The sequence below is a fragment of the Myotis lucifugus genome, unplaced genomic scaffold, assembly GCF_000147115.1.
Source record: "Myotis lucifugus unplaced genomic scaffold, Myoluc2.0 scaffold_156, whole genome shotgun sequence".
NCBI classification, from domain to species: domain Eukaryota; kingdom Metazoa; phylum Chordata; class Mammalia; order Chiroptera; family Vespertilionidae; genus Myotis; species Myotis lucifugus.
In genome coordinates, this window is record NW_005871204.1 from 31015 (window position 1) to 49769 (window position 18755).

Here is an 18755-nt window from a genome sequence, read left to right on the forward strand (position 1 = left end):
TGAAACATTATTAGCCCCTATTATAAACAAATTCATAATTTGCATGTATTTAAACTGTATTCTTCTAAATAACAAAACTAGAAATTATTATAGAAATTGGTATATTTGAGCCTTGGCTTGTGTGGCTCAGTTGATTGGAGCATCATACCATGCACTGGAAGGTTGTAGATTTGATTCCCAATCAGGGCACATGCCTAGGCTGTGGGCTTGATCCCCAGTCAGTTGCATGGAGAGGCAACCAATCAATGTTTCTCTTTCGCCTCAATGTTTTCTCTTTCTCTTTCTCTCTCTCTCTCTCTCTCTCTCTCTCTCTCTCTCTCTCTCTCTTTCTCTCTCTCTCTCTCCCTCCCTCCCTCCTTCCCTCTCCCTCTCTCTAAAAAATAAATAAAAACATCATATTTTTAAAATATTGGTATATTTGAGCTTTAGCAAAAATCTCTAAAGTATAGGAAAAAGAAATTCATATTAATACTTTCATGTTGCTATAATAAATTCCTCATACATATAGGAAACTTTCTAAGTGGTAGCCAGACATTGCATTGCATAACTGTTCAGATGCAAGAAAGTTAACTCTAAGGTATTGGGATACAAGTGTGTATACACACACATACACAACCAAAATCTATACTTTTGTCACAAAGACAAAATAAAATTTACAAATTACTAAGCATATCTGAAATTTGTATTCATTTCTGAATTGCTGTGCTATCAAATACCAAATGTTATTTTTCATAACTTTCCAAACAACAAGTATTTAGTCTTTTTACAAATTTCATGGTAAATTATGTTATTTTATGATTACAACTTAAAAATCTGGAAGACACGGAACACTGTTGAGTGAAGAGCTCTATGTAGTATGCTGTAAAGAAATCTAAGACAATGTAAAGTATATATGTTACACTAAGCTGTATACCTGAAACCAACACAAAATATTGAAAGTAAACATTGATAGAAAAATAAAATAATGAGACAATCTCAAAAAATAAAAGAAATCTAAGACTGCAGTGGTTTATGTATAGAAAGAGACAAGAAAAAAGTACTTGTGAAGTTACATTGGGGCCCAGATGTTTAAGTTTAACTTAAATTTTAGTCATCTGATTTTATGTAGGGAAAAAAACATGCAAAAATACTAGAAAATTTTATTTCAAAAGACTTCCAAGATTTTTTTTTTCTTTAATAGTCCCTGGGACTATCTCTCTTCATCAGTAATTCACATTTTTTTATAATAAAGCAATGATTATTCTGATGATTAGGTTAAGGTAGAAAAGAATATGTACATATTTAGCTTAAGTGAGAAATATTTTCAAAATTGGTGACAAAAGAAGATTTGACTTTGGGTGGTGGGCACATGGTGCAATATATAGACCTTGTAACATAGAAACCCACACCTGAAACCTATATGTTCATGTTGACCAGTACCACCCCAATCAATTTAATAAATAAGTATTAAATAGTAAAGAATGGTACTGATATTAGTGAAGTGTTAGTGTATATGCCAAAAAGCTATACAAAAGTCATACAAATTCACAACTTCACAAATACCAAAATTTCAGCAAATGTTTTACTCACTTTACGTATCAACTAACTTTGTGCAATCATTAGTTATGTAAAGATCTTTCTGTGCTGTACTATAGCTACTCCATATAAAATTATAATTACTATATACATTAAAACTGTCCTAGGCATGTTGCAGATATTCTAGTGTCTTCTGTAAAATTCAAGATACAGAATTGATTATACTGGCTCAGAAAATATCCACAAATCACAGGATTTAAGGCAGAGAGAAACACTATGTGTTATTATATCAACTTTTTGCATTGAATAGTAAAGATCTAGAAAGGCTATATGGAAAGGGCAGATAAAATTGGTATTAGTTTCAACCATGATGTTATAGTGAATTAAATTATCTATAATATAAAATTGAATTCTAAATTTTAACTGCAAGCCCTATTATTTCAAAATAGAAAATAATTTTTTTAGATTAATAGGATGCCACGCATTACCTTACTCTAAATATTTTATATGCCAAGTTCTTAGGGTTCACAATCATCTATCTGTATGACTTTATAACTCAAGCACAAGCAGAGATCTATAGATGTCCCATATAGTTCTATAGCCTGGGAGAAATTTTTCCTTTAAAGAGTCAGACTCGTGGCTGATACATCTGATGCATGTTATATAGGTTGACAGAGTATTTTTGTTCAAAATGTGTCCTGTCATCTGCGTGTCCTTTATGTTTTTCTGCACCAGTGACGCTTGTATCAGACTGATCGTTCTCAAAGGCATAGCTGAGTCTCTCTAACGTTGTCACAGTCAAGTAGTTTTTATGCACTTCTGGCAGGCCCAGGCTTTATGCCTAAGCAGGTTTACCCGGGAGCCAGATGGGGGATGATCAGAACCAGTACATGTTCGCCATGAGGAATCCAGGCTGGATGAAGAATTGACAGAGTCAGACCCTGACAGTGTGACAGGTAATACATATTCCGCAGTCTAGATGGACTGCAAGGCCATTTGTTGGAGGCCAATATACATATTAGGTAGGAGATTTAAGACAATGTTTTTCTAGATGGGATTCCAAATTTAGTCGCTAGAAGAAGCATTGATAAATTTCTCAATCACTTCTGCTGCAGCCCATCTTGGAGCTAGGCGACTTGAGAATGATTTCTGTTCTTCTTAGCGATAACCAAGGAGACTTAACCCACACTTCATGTCTCCTAGATTTGAGTGGGTGATAAAGCCAGACTCTTAATATTCCAAGGTAATAGAAGACAGCATGACCAACCTCATCCAGACACCTCATTTTATTAATTAATTTTTTACCTCCATCCCTCCCTGTCCCTCCAACCTCTTTTCAGGGCACCTAATAAAAAAATGAAATTGAGTGTAAAGGTCTACCATCTTTCCTGGGCTCACCCTTAATAAGACACAAAACACTGAGAAAACGTGAGGGAAAAAAAACCACTTGGTGCTGAATCATCAGTAATTAAAGGAGAATTACAAAAGAAAGTTTAAGTATCAAGAATCAAATTTTGAATGGGGGATAATGTCAACACTAAAATAATTTTTAATAAAAAAATTCTATGTATGTTGTCTTTTTAGTGGTTTGAAACACTAAAAATGAAGGAAAAGAACGTATTTTGATACCAAGTTGCATTGATACTTAGACCATTTAGAAGTGAATCAAGTTTGAGTTTCTTTAGGTCAGACATTATTTAGTCTAGTGGGTTTTGTTTTATTTTGTTTTTTCTTATTTATTTTAATTACTTTTTTCTGGATTGTTAGTTTCTGTTTTCATCTATTTTATTAATCACAGTTTGCTCACTTCCATTTAATTCACTTCAATGCATCTTTTTGAATTTAATTCAAAACATTTCCAGGGAAAAGTAAATAATCACACATTTTTAAAAATCATCATGATAATTTAAATTTTGTCTTCCTAAACAAAATAATTTTGGTGAGCTATCATCTTGATACTTAAAATATCTGTAAAGGGAAGTAAAATCAGAAGCAAAATGAAAATACCATATGTAAATAAAGAAATCAAAATATATTTTGCTTATAACGTTTCAGAATACTGTTACCAATGCTTTTTAAAATATGAAAAATGCAAAGTGAAACTTAATAATAAAGAATTTGTTTCATGAAAAAGAAGTATTGTACCTGTTATTTTGAAGTGCAAGTGCTCTAGTTTTAGCACTGATGTCATAAATAAAATGTTGTTGGGTAATTATTATCCAATTTTCTGCTGTGGTATTTCCCAAGATGGTGATAACAGGATAACCCATCTGGAGTGTCCACTGGTCCATTACTTCTTGTATATTTACATATTTCCCATTCCTTTTTAAAGCCTTTATAACCAAATTGGTATAAATTAGTTTTATAAACATGAATCATAATTATCATTCAACCATTTTCATTTTTACCTTTATGATTTACCTAAATATGAAAACATTTAAAATCAGTGAAGCTAGTATAATGTTAGTAAAATTAATCTTCTTGCCTTAACTTACCTTCATGAATATATATACATATATATATGCCATATATATGTATATATTTATAAACATATATATACCATATATATATATACGTATATATATATATATATATATACACACACACATATATATATATATATGTATATATATGTTTTACTTAATGGAAAATAAAACATTTTATTGGCAAAGGAAGTACTGGCATGATCATTAAGGATCTCCAGTATGTCCAGTATCAAATTTAAATATCTCTTATTCATTCACATATAAAAAAAACAATTTCTTTATAATGTCAATATTTCTCTCTAACACCATATTAAAATTATATTTCAAAAGTATTGACATATTTGAAAGTAGGCAAGACATCTTTTACTATCATTTATAGTTTAAGTAATTTTAAATACTATCCTCTTTAAATATATATATATATATATATATATATATATATATATATACACACACACAACATATCAAAATTAAACAAAAAAGCAACATGAGGATAAGAGAAGTATAAAAACAAAAAACAAATGGTCAGTGACTGTTTTATAAACTCCATTCAAGTATTCAAGAAGAGGTATTGGTATCCGAGCTTCCTATACGTTACCTCTGAAAGTGTGTTCCAGAGATCATTTCTGGCTGCATTGCCATACTTATGAATGGTTAAATAATCCTACAAAGAATGCAAAAATGTAATTACAATTCAAAGGCTAAGCAATTTTCAGTAAACACATTCATTTCTCAATTCAATTAATCATTTCCATTTGTTAGGATTGCATTAACAAGAAAGACATGCAGAAAGATGAAGAATTCCATTTTTAAATATTCCAAAAAATATTTAACTACAGTGTACTTCTTAATTAAGTCATTAAATAATATCTTATAATTTATTAATCTCTTAAAATTATTTTCATAGGCCTGATCTCTCTTTATGAATTTCCAGGTTCAAAGATCTTCCTCCTATTTAGCAAGTCAACTATTTTATTAGGTAAAACTTTCTTATAAGGCTTTCATGTTCAAGTGCTAAAAAAAAATGTTTTTGTTTTACGTAATAAAAAATAAAAAAGAGCCCATTCAGTGTGGCTCAGTGGTTGAGCGTCCACCTATGAACCAGGAGGTCATGATTCAATGAGTCAATTCTCTGTCAGGGCACATGCCTGGGTTGTGGGCTTGATTCCCAGTAGAGGGCATGTAAGAGGCAGCTAATCCATGATTCTCATCATTGATGTTTCTAGCTCTCTCTCTTTCCCACTTCCTGTCTGAAATCAATAAAAATATATTTAAAATAAAATAAAATAGAACCTGGTTGATACATGCAGACGTGAAGAGGAACTGCTTTGTGAAAAGAGGGATGATTATCTTCACAACCTGTCACGTTCCCTAGTCTTTCTGCAAAGAGCAGGCTGCCTAATACAAAATGATACATACTTATTTCCATGCGTCTGAAACATATACTAACATTTAACAGGAAAAAGTCAATCCTACATTTATTTAATATTCTGGGGCTTGGATTTCCCATTTCCCATTTTCAATCATGTGAAGTTAAACCTACACACTTTCCATCTGATTCATGTCTGCTCTCTTCTGTGAAGCATGGTTTATGTCACTGTGAATGCGCTATTTAGTTATGGCTCCTTGGCATTATGTTTTTTCTGAATCCAAAGTAGGAAACAGTGTTTTATTTTATAAAACAGAGAGTCCCTTCCTTCATTTGAAATTCCATCATCTCTTCTACATGTAGGTGGTAGACAAAATCCTAATTTACATCACAGTACTGAAATTTAAAAAAAAAATGCTGACTCCTTACAGTACTTTATTTAGAGTGGAAGACTTTGGGGATAATTAAAGTTGAGAAAGCAAATTTTCTGAAATACAAATTATAGCACCTGTGACAGATTCAGCTTTGTTGGAAACTCACAGCCCAGCAAACGGCCACTCCCACCTAATCAGACTCCTAGCGATGCAATGCCCAACACTAGCTTCCAACCACAAATACATCATCTTCAGGCACTGTGAATAACTTTGTTGCAAAAACACATCTCTGAATACCCAATCTGAATCTCAATATTGACTTTGAATGTGCCATAGAAGGCATTTTCAATTTGAACCCAGGGGCCTGGATTAAAATAAATCATTTCAGACTTCATTGTCAGAATTATCTTTTATGCTTTTGCAGCACTTACATGAATACATTTGAGAACATTGGGAATTATGAAACATAAATTTGAATTTTATTTTAGTGATGCTATAATAAAAAGTATTAAAATTGGAACTATGATTGGTTTCAGTTTATGAACAGTGCTACTAGGATAAACCAAAATAGGGGACAACGGAATACTACATGGACCTTGAGAGGTCCAATACATAGCTACACGATTCTCTTCTATGACAGATCCTAATAACACGACTGTTCATGATATGAGTTGATCTTGACCCAATATTGATCATCAAGTGGATCTCTTAGTTCCCTCGCCAATCCAGAATGAAGTGCAAATTCTCATTGCAAGCTGAAATGGCAACTCCCTGGGCGCAGGGAACAACTCCCACTTGCCCAGCTCAATATTCAGGGCAACAGCATGTCTTCTTGGACTCGCAGCAGTCCCACTGTTTGGTGTTATTGGAACTCTACCTAGGTCAACTATTTTTGTTTCTCCCCCAAAAGCCCCCAATGCTTTCATTAGTTATTTTAGCCTTCCTCTTGCTAAAATAACTAATGAAAAAGAGTCATATTTTAAATTAAGGAAATTTTGCTTTGTCTTTGTAGAATTACAAAATAACTTAAAGAATCGTGAACATGGCCTTTTGATAATCAATCATTTATGTATTTATTCATGACTCAAAATGTATGGCGCATGGAGCTCTCTGGGTGCTGGGGAAATAGTGGTGGAGAAAAGGTTATGGAGAACAACTGCAAATACTGGGATGTGATTTGAGAAGGAAGGTTTCTGTGACCGGAACTTCAGAAGTCTTGGTAAAATAACCACTTGACAAGTTGAAATCGAACATTTGGTATATGATTAAATAAGACTTCAAGTTCCTTTCAAATCTACAATGAATATGGAAGTAGCTGGAGTTAGGAATCTAAAATAGAAATTTGTTTATATTATATGTATGAAAGTCAATCAACATTTTGGAGAGTTGACATTTTGATACAAAGTAGAATGTTTTAATATTAACTGTAAAAAAAATGTGGGTTTGCTGCACAAAATATTTAACAAACAACAGAATTGTTGAAAAGAATAAAACAAAGACGATCCCTAAGATATTCTTAAGGGGCATAATCAATGCCCCTTAAAAGTGAAAAGCATATTAAGCAACAGTATATTCTCATACATAAAGGGCAGGCTACTGCAATGCTGAGCCACATTCAGACCTGACCTGGGGCAGAGGAAAGATGGAATTTCTTCCTGGGAATCTCTTTTTAAGAATTAAGAAACTTCCCCTTGAATGCTACATCAAACTTTCCATGTTTCCCGTGTTTCAGAACGGCATCATGTGCTCTAACAGAAATCTGTTCATGAAGTATTAGGAAGACCTGTGTTGGGTCAACAGAAGGCAGGAGACCCAGTCCTGTGAAGTATGTGGTTGTATAATAGAGGGTGAGAACCTGAACAAAATCAGAAAGAAGAGGAGACTAGCTTATGGGTAAACCACCTACACTTTTCTCCAAGGGGATGCAAGTCTAGGCCTCAGTGATGCTGGGAAGCAGGGTCCGTTCTACTTGTAAGACTAGTCTGGGAAATGCCAGGTATAGTTGGGCATTGATTTCTCTGACTATGTGACAAGGAGGTTGAAGCAGGGGTGTGAAATATTGTTTCTTTCTGTTAGGAATAAAAGTTCCTCAAAAATTTTGTAGTGGGTGTATTTCACTCTGTTGGCTTTCCAGCATTTAAACACCACTTTTATATGAGGCAATAACTCACCATGGACTCTTGAAAGAAAGTGAGGGTTCTGCCTCCCACTTGAAATGAAAGGACCAGAATCCTATATAATAAAAGCTTAATATGCAAATCTACCAAACAGGGGGCGGGGCTGGCGAGCAGGCAGTGCCAGGCTGGCCAAGGTGGGTGCCGTGGGTCGCCTCCCGCAGAGGGAGGCCAGACTGTGGCTTAGGCCTGCTCCCTGGACATCCCCCGAGGGCTCATGGTCTGCAAGAGGGAACAGGCCAGGCTGAAGGACACCCCCACCCCGAGTGCATGAATGTTCATGCACCAGGCCTCTAGTTCTAAATATTCCCTCTCCACTCTCCCTGGCTACAGCATTGGCATGTCTCCTAGCCTCAGAGAAGTCAACATTCCCATTGGGACTATGAACCCTACAGGATCCAAGAAATAGGAATAGTTGAAAGATTGTTCCCTGTGATGCTGACAGTGAGGTTCCAGGGGTAGCCAGCCACACCAATGGTACAAGTGAACCAACCAGTCTGTGGCACAAGCTTGGCTACATTTCTTAATCTCAGAGTCTCCCTTAGTTCTTGTTATCTGTTTTCTAAGCCTGATCCTCCAGTCTTCCCAGTGATTCTAAGAGCTATCCTACATCCTGCCAATAAATTTCTTCTTGCTTAATTTAACCAATTTGTTTCTGTTGCTTGCACCACCCAAACTACAACTTATACAACACCAATTATTTATATACACAAAATAAAGACATTTTACATTTTATTGGTAACCCCAGAAAGAAAAATAGAAATTATTTCTCACAACTTTTACAAAATGAAAAACAAAGAATACCTCATTCTATTTAGTAAATCTACTCTACTTTCAATGTATTATGAACAGTAAGTATTGGAAATAGAGGTAGATACTTAAATTTAAAAAGAGAGGCAGACAAGGAGGTTGGAGGAAAAGGTATGAAAGCTCCACAGACAGGAGTGCATGTGAGTAACAACGAAAACAAAACCACGCTAAATTTTTGTCTTAAAGCTCATAGAGTAGTTTTTAAACTGAGAAGCATAAGCTCTGAAATTAAATGTTTGTGTGTATATTATTACAGAAATTCGTGGACAACAAAAGCAGACTAAAAGCTGCCAGATTACATCCATGTCACACAAGGATTGGATAAAAACCATGTGCAGCCCAGCCCATGCACTTCAGAGCATGTTTCCAAATTCCCTGACCTTGAGAAACAGAAGCAAGGAGACTAAAACAATGACAGATAAACTACTAAACACAATAAAGCTAAACTACAGGTCAATATATTATTTTGCTTAATACCTGAAGACTATTTGGAGATTATGAGATTAAGTAAAAATGTAAAAATGCAAAGCAAAATATTTAAAAAGCACTATGCAAAATAAAGGAATATTTAAATTTTCATTCTATTAGATAAGAACTAAGTGTAAAGAGATATAAATAATTATTTGACATTTATTATTAAATTATAACACGTTTCCAAGTAAGAAACCTAGTAAAATAGGAACAATTGACAAATTTTTAGGGGTATGGAAGTTTCTGGATATCAGACACAAAAAAGAGGTGAAATTTATTTTAAAAAGTTATTTGAATGGATAAAACAAAAATAGTTGAAAAGTCAGTTACATCATTGTTTGCATGCCATTTTGATTTCCATTTTTAAATGTATATTTAACCTAAATTGACTTTTAGAAGTTGCTTACTTAGATATAGCTATATTCTGATATTTCTCTAGGAACAAAAAGTCATTTTACATGGTTTAAAAATCCATTTCCCCACCTAATGAGTGCAAATTTTATAAAATCAGTAGATTTTCTTAAGGTGTTGCTAAATACACCAGGTAATAAAAAATCAAAGTCAAAAATTAATTTTTTAATTTAGCTGTTAGCACGTGAAAGATATTTTGTTTGTCTTAAGTTAAAGGTAATGGCATACTCTCACATCGGTTTTGTTTTTTTGTTTTTTTCACATAACTCTTATTTAGTAATTACAGATCTTGCCATCAATGCTGCAACATGCAGGAGCATCACCAGAGGCGAGATATTGCCACTGTTGAATTTGTATTCTCTTCCAGAACAACCTGACAGGGTCCTATGCCTGTCAGTGAAATACTGTGCATGTAAGTCTATAGGAGTGTTCTGGGGCACTAAAATATTCCCACCTCTCACTTCTGCTGCTAGCTCAAAATATTCCTGAGACATAAAGTGACTCTATTGGTGAAACTGAAGTTTGTGAATTGCTTTTTCCAAATGCCCTGGTAAAGGGGCTTTGACCACGGCATGCTCACAAAATAGGTAAATTATATCCTAGCTGGTAAAAATACACTGCCTCTTATAAGTCAAGATGCCCGCTGACTACAGGGCATGTACAAGGAGTTCCCCACTCTCACTCCTTCTTTCCTCAGCCCCGGTGCTGAGGACTAGTTAAGAAGAACATGCAACTCAGTTGAGAAAGAAGTGGTGTGTATATTCAGAAAAGCTAAAGGATTCAGGCTGACCCTGTGCCGAGCCAGCTCAGGCAAGGCTTTGAAAGCCTGAGTGAGGGCGGCGAATGGATGAAGAAATGACAGACAAAGAGAATAAGCTGGGTCTACTAGACTCTAGGTGGATCTCCCGTGCCTGACTGAGGCACAGAGAGAGATCCAGAGGCAAGCTGAGCCTTTATTTTATAGCCAGAGGTAAACAAGGTAGTGGTCGCCATAGTCACCATAGTTACAATGTTTACCATAGTTACTTGTTTTGGCAGCACTTGCTACATCTCCCACAGCCCATTAGCTACCCAGGGCGTCATAAGGTCAAGCCTAATTATGCTAAGAGGACTGTGCCCTCTATGCTGGGACTTGTTTGTAGCTTTGCCAACAGGTCAGTCCGAGGCTTAACCCTATAGCCGCGCCCTACATGACCCTAAGCAGCCATGTGATCTTGGGTAAGGTATCTATTTTCGTTAACCCTTAATTTCTTCAACTAGAAAGAGCGGATAACATAGCACTTGAGAAAAATGTTCACAGAAAATGACATAAAACAAGTGAAGCACTTAGAAAAATACCTGCCACACAAAGAACCCAAAAAATTCTAGTTATTTTAAGACCAAACTCAAGGGGGGGGGAAGTTGAGTCAGCATCTTCATCTTCAACCTTACCTCCAAGAGAAGTCAAACTTTTCTAGAAGCCCAAAGAAGGGAAATTATATGAACTTGAGGTGTGGGGAGAAATCAAATCAATTTTTGAAAAAGTAAAACTGCAAGAAATTGAGACCAACCCTTCTTCAGACTTGAGGAAATCTTAGAAACCGTATCCCACCCAAATCTGGAAAAAAAAAGAGTTGGAGGGCTCTGCCAGTTGTGGGGTGTAGCACCTTGTGTTTCAAAGAGATGTGATGGAATGGAGGCACTATTGCTCATGGAATGGGAGACTTATCGGACTCCTCAGAACAAAATAGCCATTCCTGATTTAGTAATAGAGCAATAAAGACACTAATCTTCAAGTAACCAGAAAGGCAAGGCTTGGGCAAGATAAAGACTAAACACTCAAGCGATATGCACTATCTTACTTCTTTCCCGTTCACTCATCAGCCCCTTTCATGAAATCAATATGACTGCCTATCAGTGAGGATTGGAACAGAGGGCTCTTTACCATATGTTCTGAACTGAGAAAAGTTCCCTGAAATATTCTCATATTAATGGCATGACATAAGAGAATTCAATACAGGCAGATTAAATTTCCTATATGCTCAGGAGCATACCGGTTTGCTTTATTCAGTGCTAAAATTATATATACTTGTTAATTTATTATTTACTGGTAACATTAATGGCGGGTATTTGTCTTTCAGATCCTTTCTGTCTTTGTTTTTCTGATTATTCAGCTTATAGTTCATAGTTCATCTTAATTCCTAGCAAACAGCCTCTTCTCCTTTGCAGCTCTGTCCAATTATCAGAGCTGGCAAAACCCCAATTATGGATGAATCCAAGTGTTAGCCTCCTCCAAACCTGCGCAGCTGAGCATCACAGGAGAAAATAATGCAATAGGGCAGTTTAATTTCATTACAAATTTATAATCACCAAACTCAAATAGGCACTCAATACTGCCATGCCTTTCTACTCTTTCTAACCACTCTTCAATCTTCAAACCTCTCTACCACCCAGCATTACCTCACTTTCAGCTACTGACCTTTCTTCAAGGGACACTGAACTGAAAAAAAAATAGAATTCATCAGAAAGTAACTTCCTCATTTTCCCATTTACAAATCTCCAAATTAACTGGGAGTGAATCTCCTGTCGAAAACCATTCCTTTTACCTTCTCAAGGACCAATGTCCTAATTATGTCTTCTCTAGAGTTATCCGACTCTCCGTCTCCTCACTCCTTCTCTAGCTGGGCCTAAGACTAGTACAACTGTCTCCCATCTTTAAAAACAAAAGGGAAGGTTCCTTAACCCTTATCTACCTCTAACTACCTACCCTGTTTTTCTGATCCACTTTCTTGGCCGACTTCTTTAAATTTTATTTTACACACACTGTATTCACTTAAGCATTTTTCTATTCACTCTTCCACTGAAATCAATACATTTGCAAGCTGCCAACGGAACACTCCTGTCTTTATCCTACTCTGCTTCTCAGTTGCATTTAACCTCATCGATCATTTTCTTATTCTTTAAATAAGCTTTTCTCTTGACATGAGTGACACCACGCCCTTGGTATTCTGCCTGAGCCTCCAGCTGTTCTATCTCAGTCTCTTTTGCTGGCCCCTTTCCTTTCCTCAACTTCTAACTGTTACAGCCTTTCAGGTTTTGGTCCCAGGCCTTCAACCCAGAAACCTCGGAATCATTCTTGGGTACCTTTTCTTCCTCACCTCTCATACCACATTCTTCACCCAATCTCCCCTTGGGTCCATTTAATTCTACCTTCAAAAACATTTTGAATCCACCCATGTCTCTGTATAGCTACTGACTAAACCTCCATCATCTCTTATCTGAATATTGACCTATCTTCCAAATTTTATTACCTGATTCCTCTCTGGGTATTCTGTGTGCCCCAATCCTAATGTATTATACAAATAGTCAGGTAACTGCTTTAAATATAAATAGAACCGTGTCACATCCCAGTTTTACACTATTTAATAACATCCCACGGCACTCACAATAAAACCCAGCTTTCTGACACAGTCTACTTCAGCACTCCTGATTCGCTCCTGCCTCCAATGCTTCCTCCTCCCTTGTCTTTCCTGAGCCTATTCATCCACAGCCGGAAATTTTATTTTACATACACTGGAAATGTTCAGTTCTTTGTCTCAGCCCTTTGCACAAGCCCTTCCATCTTCCTTGAATGCTCCACTCCTCACCCAGCTCTTCCCCATCCTCAGACCTAATTATACAAGCTTCTTCCCAAGAGAGATCTCCTAAACACCCAACTGAAGTTCCCCTACCCGCCCACCTAAATGTTCTCCCTGAGCATCCTACTGTTTTTCTCCCTAGCATTTATTATATTTAGTAAATATGTATGTAGTTGTTTTTCCTATTCAGTGTTTACTTTATCCTATTATATGATTCATGAGATCAGGGCCATATTTGTATGTGCAGAATGCCCTGAATTCCTGGTGCTTACATGGTGTCTACATAGAATAGGTATGCAATAAGTATGTGTGGAATAAATGAGTAATTGAACGTGTCTGATGGGTGAACAACGTGGACTGCAGACATGAAATTAAGCTGAGCTGGGGTAAGAAAAAACAATAGTGCAGGAAAGGCCTGAGCAGGGTGGAGGGGGTCAATGGTGGGGGGAGGGGGAGGAGGGGACATTCGTAATACTTTCAACAATAAAGCTATGAAAGAGGGGAAAACAGAAGAAAAAAATCACAATTTTGGTTTACTAGCACAAAGCATCAAGAAAAGATTTTCACACTAAAATGAGTTATTATTCTTAAGGGAAAAAATTATCTGTAGAATAATCATATGGAGCTACCTTGAGCAAAGGAATAAAGGTAAGTAAAAGAGACTGGTTGTAAATGGATATCAAAATTTTTTGTGTATATCATACTAACTCGGAGCTCTCTCTTCCGTAGACAGAAACACAGAGGTAGGTCAAAATGGAGTTTTGAATGCACTTGAACCTTTTTCAAGATCGGTTCCAAATATATAACTTAAGATAGGTATTTACAACACTTCTGTTAAACTACTAGTTTATAACATGTGGTTTTTCTTAATAATTTTGACATTTAGCTATTACAGGATAAAAAGAATTTGTGGTAAGTATGTTAAGGTTCATTATTTTTATTACCATTTATACAGTTACAAAAATGAGTAAAATGTCCATTTTTAAATGGGTATAACATGAATAAATATCTCAGAAAAGTATAGGTGAAATGCAAGGTAATATATAAAAAATGTTCAACCTCATTTTAATAAAAATATGTACACTTAAATAACAGGGTAATTTTAAAAATAAACTTGTAAGAAATTTATTTTTAAAATGTGTAAGTCTCAATGCTGTTTGCTTCATGTATTATAAAAAGAGAACTTTCAAGTTTTATCTCTACCATTATATATTGGCTTAACATTTTAGAAGAAAAATTGATAATAAAAGAGACAACCAAAAATATAATAAGAAAATTAATAAGTTAAAGATTATTATACTGTTGTTTATTTAACAAAAATTAAAAAGCATTCTAGTGTTCACAAACAAAAAAAACTAAGTATATTATGGTACATCTATGCCATCTCACTCATATTAACCTATGTAATAAAATTACCAAACAAATATGAAAATATGAGTAACTAGGGGGGAAAAATCTATCAACTTAGAAAGGTTTATATTTTTTAGTGTCAAAAGTGGTAATATTGCCGAGTATGTAGTTCTAGGCTATTACTTGAATGTTCCTAAAAGAAAACATAAAAAAAGGAGAAAAATAAATTAAAAAAGGAAAAGAAGGAAAACTGCTGATGCAAGGCCTAAATAAGTTAGAGAAAAATGCCTCTGAGGCAAGTTTATTGTACTTCTCAACTAGCAATCTAACTAAACGGTACTGTCTGCAAACAGTGAGAGACAGTTCGCTGATAGGTGTACCCAAGTATGTGCATGTTGAAAGATCAGCATGCATTTACATATTCATCAATATGCAGATACATCTGCCCATCAGCCAATGTGTCTAATAATTTCACAGATACATTTAAAATTATAAAAAATATTTTATAGCCTCAAGCTTATTAGCTAAAATGTATAATATTTCTTGAGCCCTTAATAAACAAGTAAAAGAAAACCAATAAATATAATGTATAAGGTCTCATGTGTTATGGCCTACAGAATCACCAAATAGAGATACATGTCTTTAAGGATAAAGACTTTTCAATTAATGCTAAAAAGTGGTCAGCTTACAATATTTAATTCAAAGGCAAAATGATAAGGATTCAATCCGTGGATGTATATAAACAAATTAATTGAAACTGATGAATAAAAGTAATTTCTCTCTGATTCAGGATTATAAATAGTTTTGCTATTTAATATCTAAAAGTACTTGTTTTTTATTAGAGATACTATTCTTAATCTTCACATCCATGAACTCTTTCCTTAAATATTTTTCCTTCTATAACATGCGTATTAATTTTAGCTGTGTAGTTAGGTGTTAAATAAAGTAAATAATAATTAGGTGAAATTCATGACCAAACACCAACAATGATAGCATTATTCCCATACAAAGTATGGAAAAGTAGGTGTTTATTTGCTTGTATGGAAAATAATACAATAATTAATAAATAACACAAGAATAAACTCTGTGTTTCACATACTCACAACCGTAAACCTACTTTCACACTCCCCTGTTTAGTATTGAATGAACACAGCAAGTTTTATGAAGTTTTAACCTGTTTTACCTATAGCATATCTAAAGCTGCACAACACTTTACGTAAAACATGGAAATCTGAGAGTATCTGTCTATGGTCACTTATTTCAGATTAAACATTACTCAGTTACTATCTGGATGAAACAATACTATCTCTTCCAAAAGGAAATTAACTTTGACACGCTGTCTCTGTTCCTCTGTTATTTTCTGACTTTTCATTTATCTGGAAACCTACATGCAAGGGAGCAAATACTCTCTCACAAATTTAAGTCAGTAGTTACCAAATAAAAATCGTGTGTATACGTGTTAATATATAACTTTTCATTGGAACACAAGTTATTGAATATGTTGTTGCTACTAATAATCCCTATGGCTTTGTGCCTGTCATTAACTTCAGGCTATCAGAATTTTATGAGCACAAACCAATAATAATCATATTTCCATTTTGCTTTTTATCCACACCTCATTGCCTGACATTGATTTGCATAAGCAATTTCCACTCTGATAATTGGAACCAAACATCTTATTGTAGGTTACCTTATGGAAAAGAGCAGTTAAATATTAATCAAGAAAAATTGTTCTTTATTCAACCATGTTTAGATGATATTGAATTACCCTAATTGGTTGAGTAGAAAGGTGACTCATTTTCTGACATGGATTTCAGGCTTTGAGTTTATATCAAGCTTAACAATGATCTTTCTTCATAATTTCAATTCCCTGGCGTTGAATCATAACAACATGAAGAATGATACCGCTAAACTCAAGTCATTAAGACAATAGTGTTTCCTTTGAAAAGAAAAAGCAATAGTACTATGCACTAATTATTTTTAATGGCCACTGAGCCAATCAATATTATCTGAGGATTTCATATAGTTTTATTCTTCTATTTCCAGAAACATATGAGAAAAAAATGTAACTAGGTAGATTAAAACAAGTAAAAATGAAATAAGAATGATCAAAGTCATGTACAAAATTCTATCTAAAAGAATCATTACATGAATCACTTACTTTAAAAATAAGCCTATAATACTTAGGTAATGAGGATTTGAGCTATTGGAACTTAATGTCCAGAAACATAGATGACTGGAACAGATAGACAGATCTCAGATAGACACATTAACCAAAGAACATATATGCATATATGCATATCCCATGGACACAGACAATAGTGTGGTGAAGGCCTGGGGTGGGATAGGGGCTTGGTGGAGGTAAGGCATAAGGGGAGGCAAATGGGGGACATCTGTAATAATATGAACAATAAAAAAATAAATTAAAAAGAAGATCCTAATTTATGGATTATATGCATAAGCATTGCTACATATAGGGGAAATGTAATGTTTATGCACTTAAACAATAACATCTCTGGGATATGAAAGATGTAAGAATTGCTGAAAGATGCTTTGGAATGGACAGTTTTTATTAAAGGAAGAATTCAGGGGAAACATGTATTCATTGGAGCAAGAGAGATTTCAGGGAGATGTGTAAAATAACCAAGAACTTCCAGAGACAGAAAAAAATAAGGATGGCAAAATTACAGTATATTTCTATTTTAGAAACCATATAGAAAATGAAAGTCAACAACAACATTGGGCATTAAAGACTGTCCAAGTGGGAAAGAGGATAGAAATGCAGTTCCATTGCATGTACTCTATCCCAGTGTCCTGCCAGTAAGGAATCTGTTTCTGCTGGTGATATGATAAGAAAATCATACTTGAACAATGTATTATTAAACAGATGTGAAGCCCCCCAAGGAATCTTGCCAGCTTTTTTTTTACAGGATGACCTGGGAAGGAATTTGGAAATATTTATGCCACAGACAAATATGAGGTGATAAAGGTAAGAATGACATTGTGCATAAAAAGGGTGATTTGAGCCTGTATACAGAGGGAGTTACTGCTGACCTGCCTATTGCATTTCATGCCGACTCTTCCTACAGGTAATGTGTCATGCCTTTGTTTTGTTTTTTAGTCATCTTTACTCACTGGAATCATTGCTAGGAGAAAATCTTGGATTAGAAAAATACATAAGCTTACTCTCCAGATGTCTTATGTATAGTTGGTCTTAAATTAAAAGCAACTTAAGCAAATTGCTGCTTAGATTTTTCTCCCTACATTTGCCATATCCCAGGAGGATCTGACCACCTGGAGGTGAGGAAGATAGAACCAACAGTTGTGATTATGAAAACCAAATCTTTGAAATTCTTACATTTATTTTTTAAAAGTTATTTACAATAGTAAGTTCCTTATCTTTTCTTCTTTGGTTCCTCATTTTAAAAGAGAAATAACTTTAGAAAATTGAAAATCTGACATATTACTGGTACTGACACTACTTAATCAACTCACTTATTCAAAGAGGAAACTGGGGATTACAGAAGACAGGTAACTGAACTGTAGTTAGAAAAGAAGTGAATTATGGTCACTGATTGTTTGATTTTCTTAATTTCTCCCATCATAAATTCTTATAAAACTACTGAAATCAGTTGAAAACATCTACTCTAGCTATTTTTATGGCTAGAACTCCAGCAAATTCTATGGCTTTATTAGGTCTTTTACGTGAAAATTAGGACATTGATTGAGAAGTATTGCTTAGTCTTAGTACAAATACCAAGAAAGAGAGAGAGGCATTAATACATTTTAAATCTCCATATGTTAATATGACAACCTACAAAAATAATACAACACAATTTAATCAATAGAATGAGGAAATTGATAGATTAAGTGTGCCAGATTGTCTGTTAGCAATTCATCACCATTCCCACCGTGTTCTACGCTCTTGTGCATTGTATGCCTTGAAAGCACTATTTACTGGAATCCTTTGATAGTTCAGTCCAAGTTTAAATTCTGCATGAAAAGCACACATAAGAGCTATGGAAAGCACGAAAGAAGGAGTCATTGTTGCTCAGGTAACAAAGAGCAGGCATGTGGGCTTTGGCAGAGGCCAAGGTAAGCTACTCCCTAGCAATGGCATCCAGATAGGCAGCTGAGGATATGGACATCAATTGCCTGTGATACTTAAATTTCTTGAT

At 34.8% G+C, this 18755-nt stretch overlaps 1 protein-coding gene across 1 annotated transcript in view; it reads right to left on the reverse strand.

Moving 5' to 3' along the window:
- The window catches only part of TRHDE (thyrotropin releasing hormone degrading enzyme), a gene marked incomplete at its 3' end in the record, with an annotated part of 290068 nt that overhangs the window by 8804 nt on the left and 262509 nt on the right, over positions 1 to 18755 (reverse strand). Inside the window, exons 8-9 of the mRNA XM_014461473.1 lie at positions 4600 to 4665; positions 3661 to 3848 (exon numbers count right to left, since the gene is read on the reverse strand). Of these exons, the coding sequence (XP_014316959.1) occupies positions 3661 to 3848; positions 4600 to 4665 (254 nt within the window). The remainder of the gene's footprint in view (positions 1 to 3660; positions 3849 to 4599; positions 4666 to 18755) is intronic.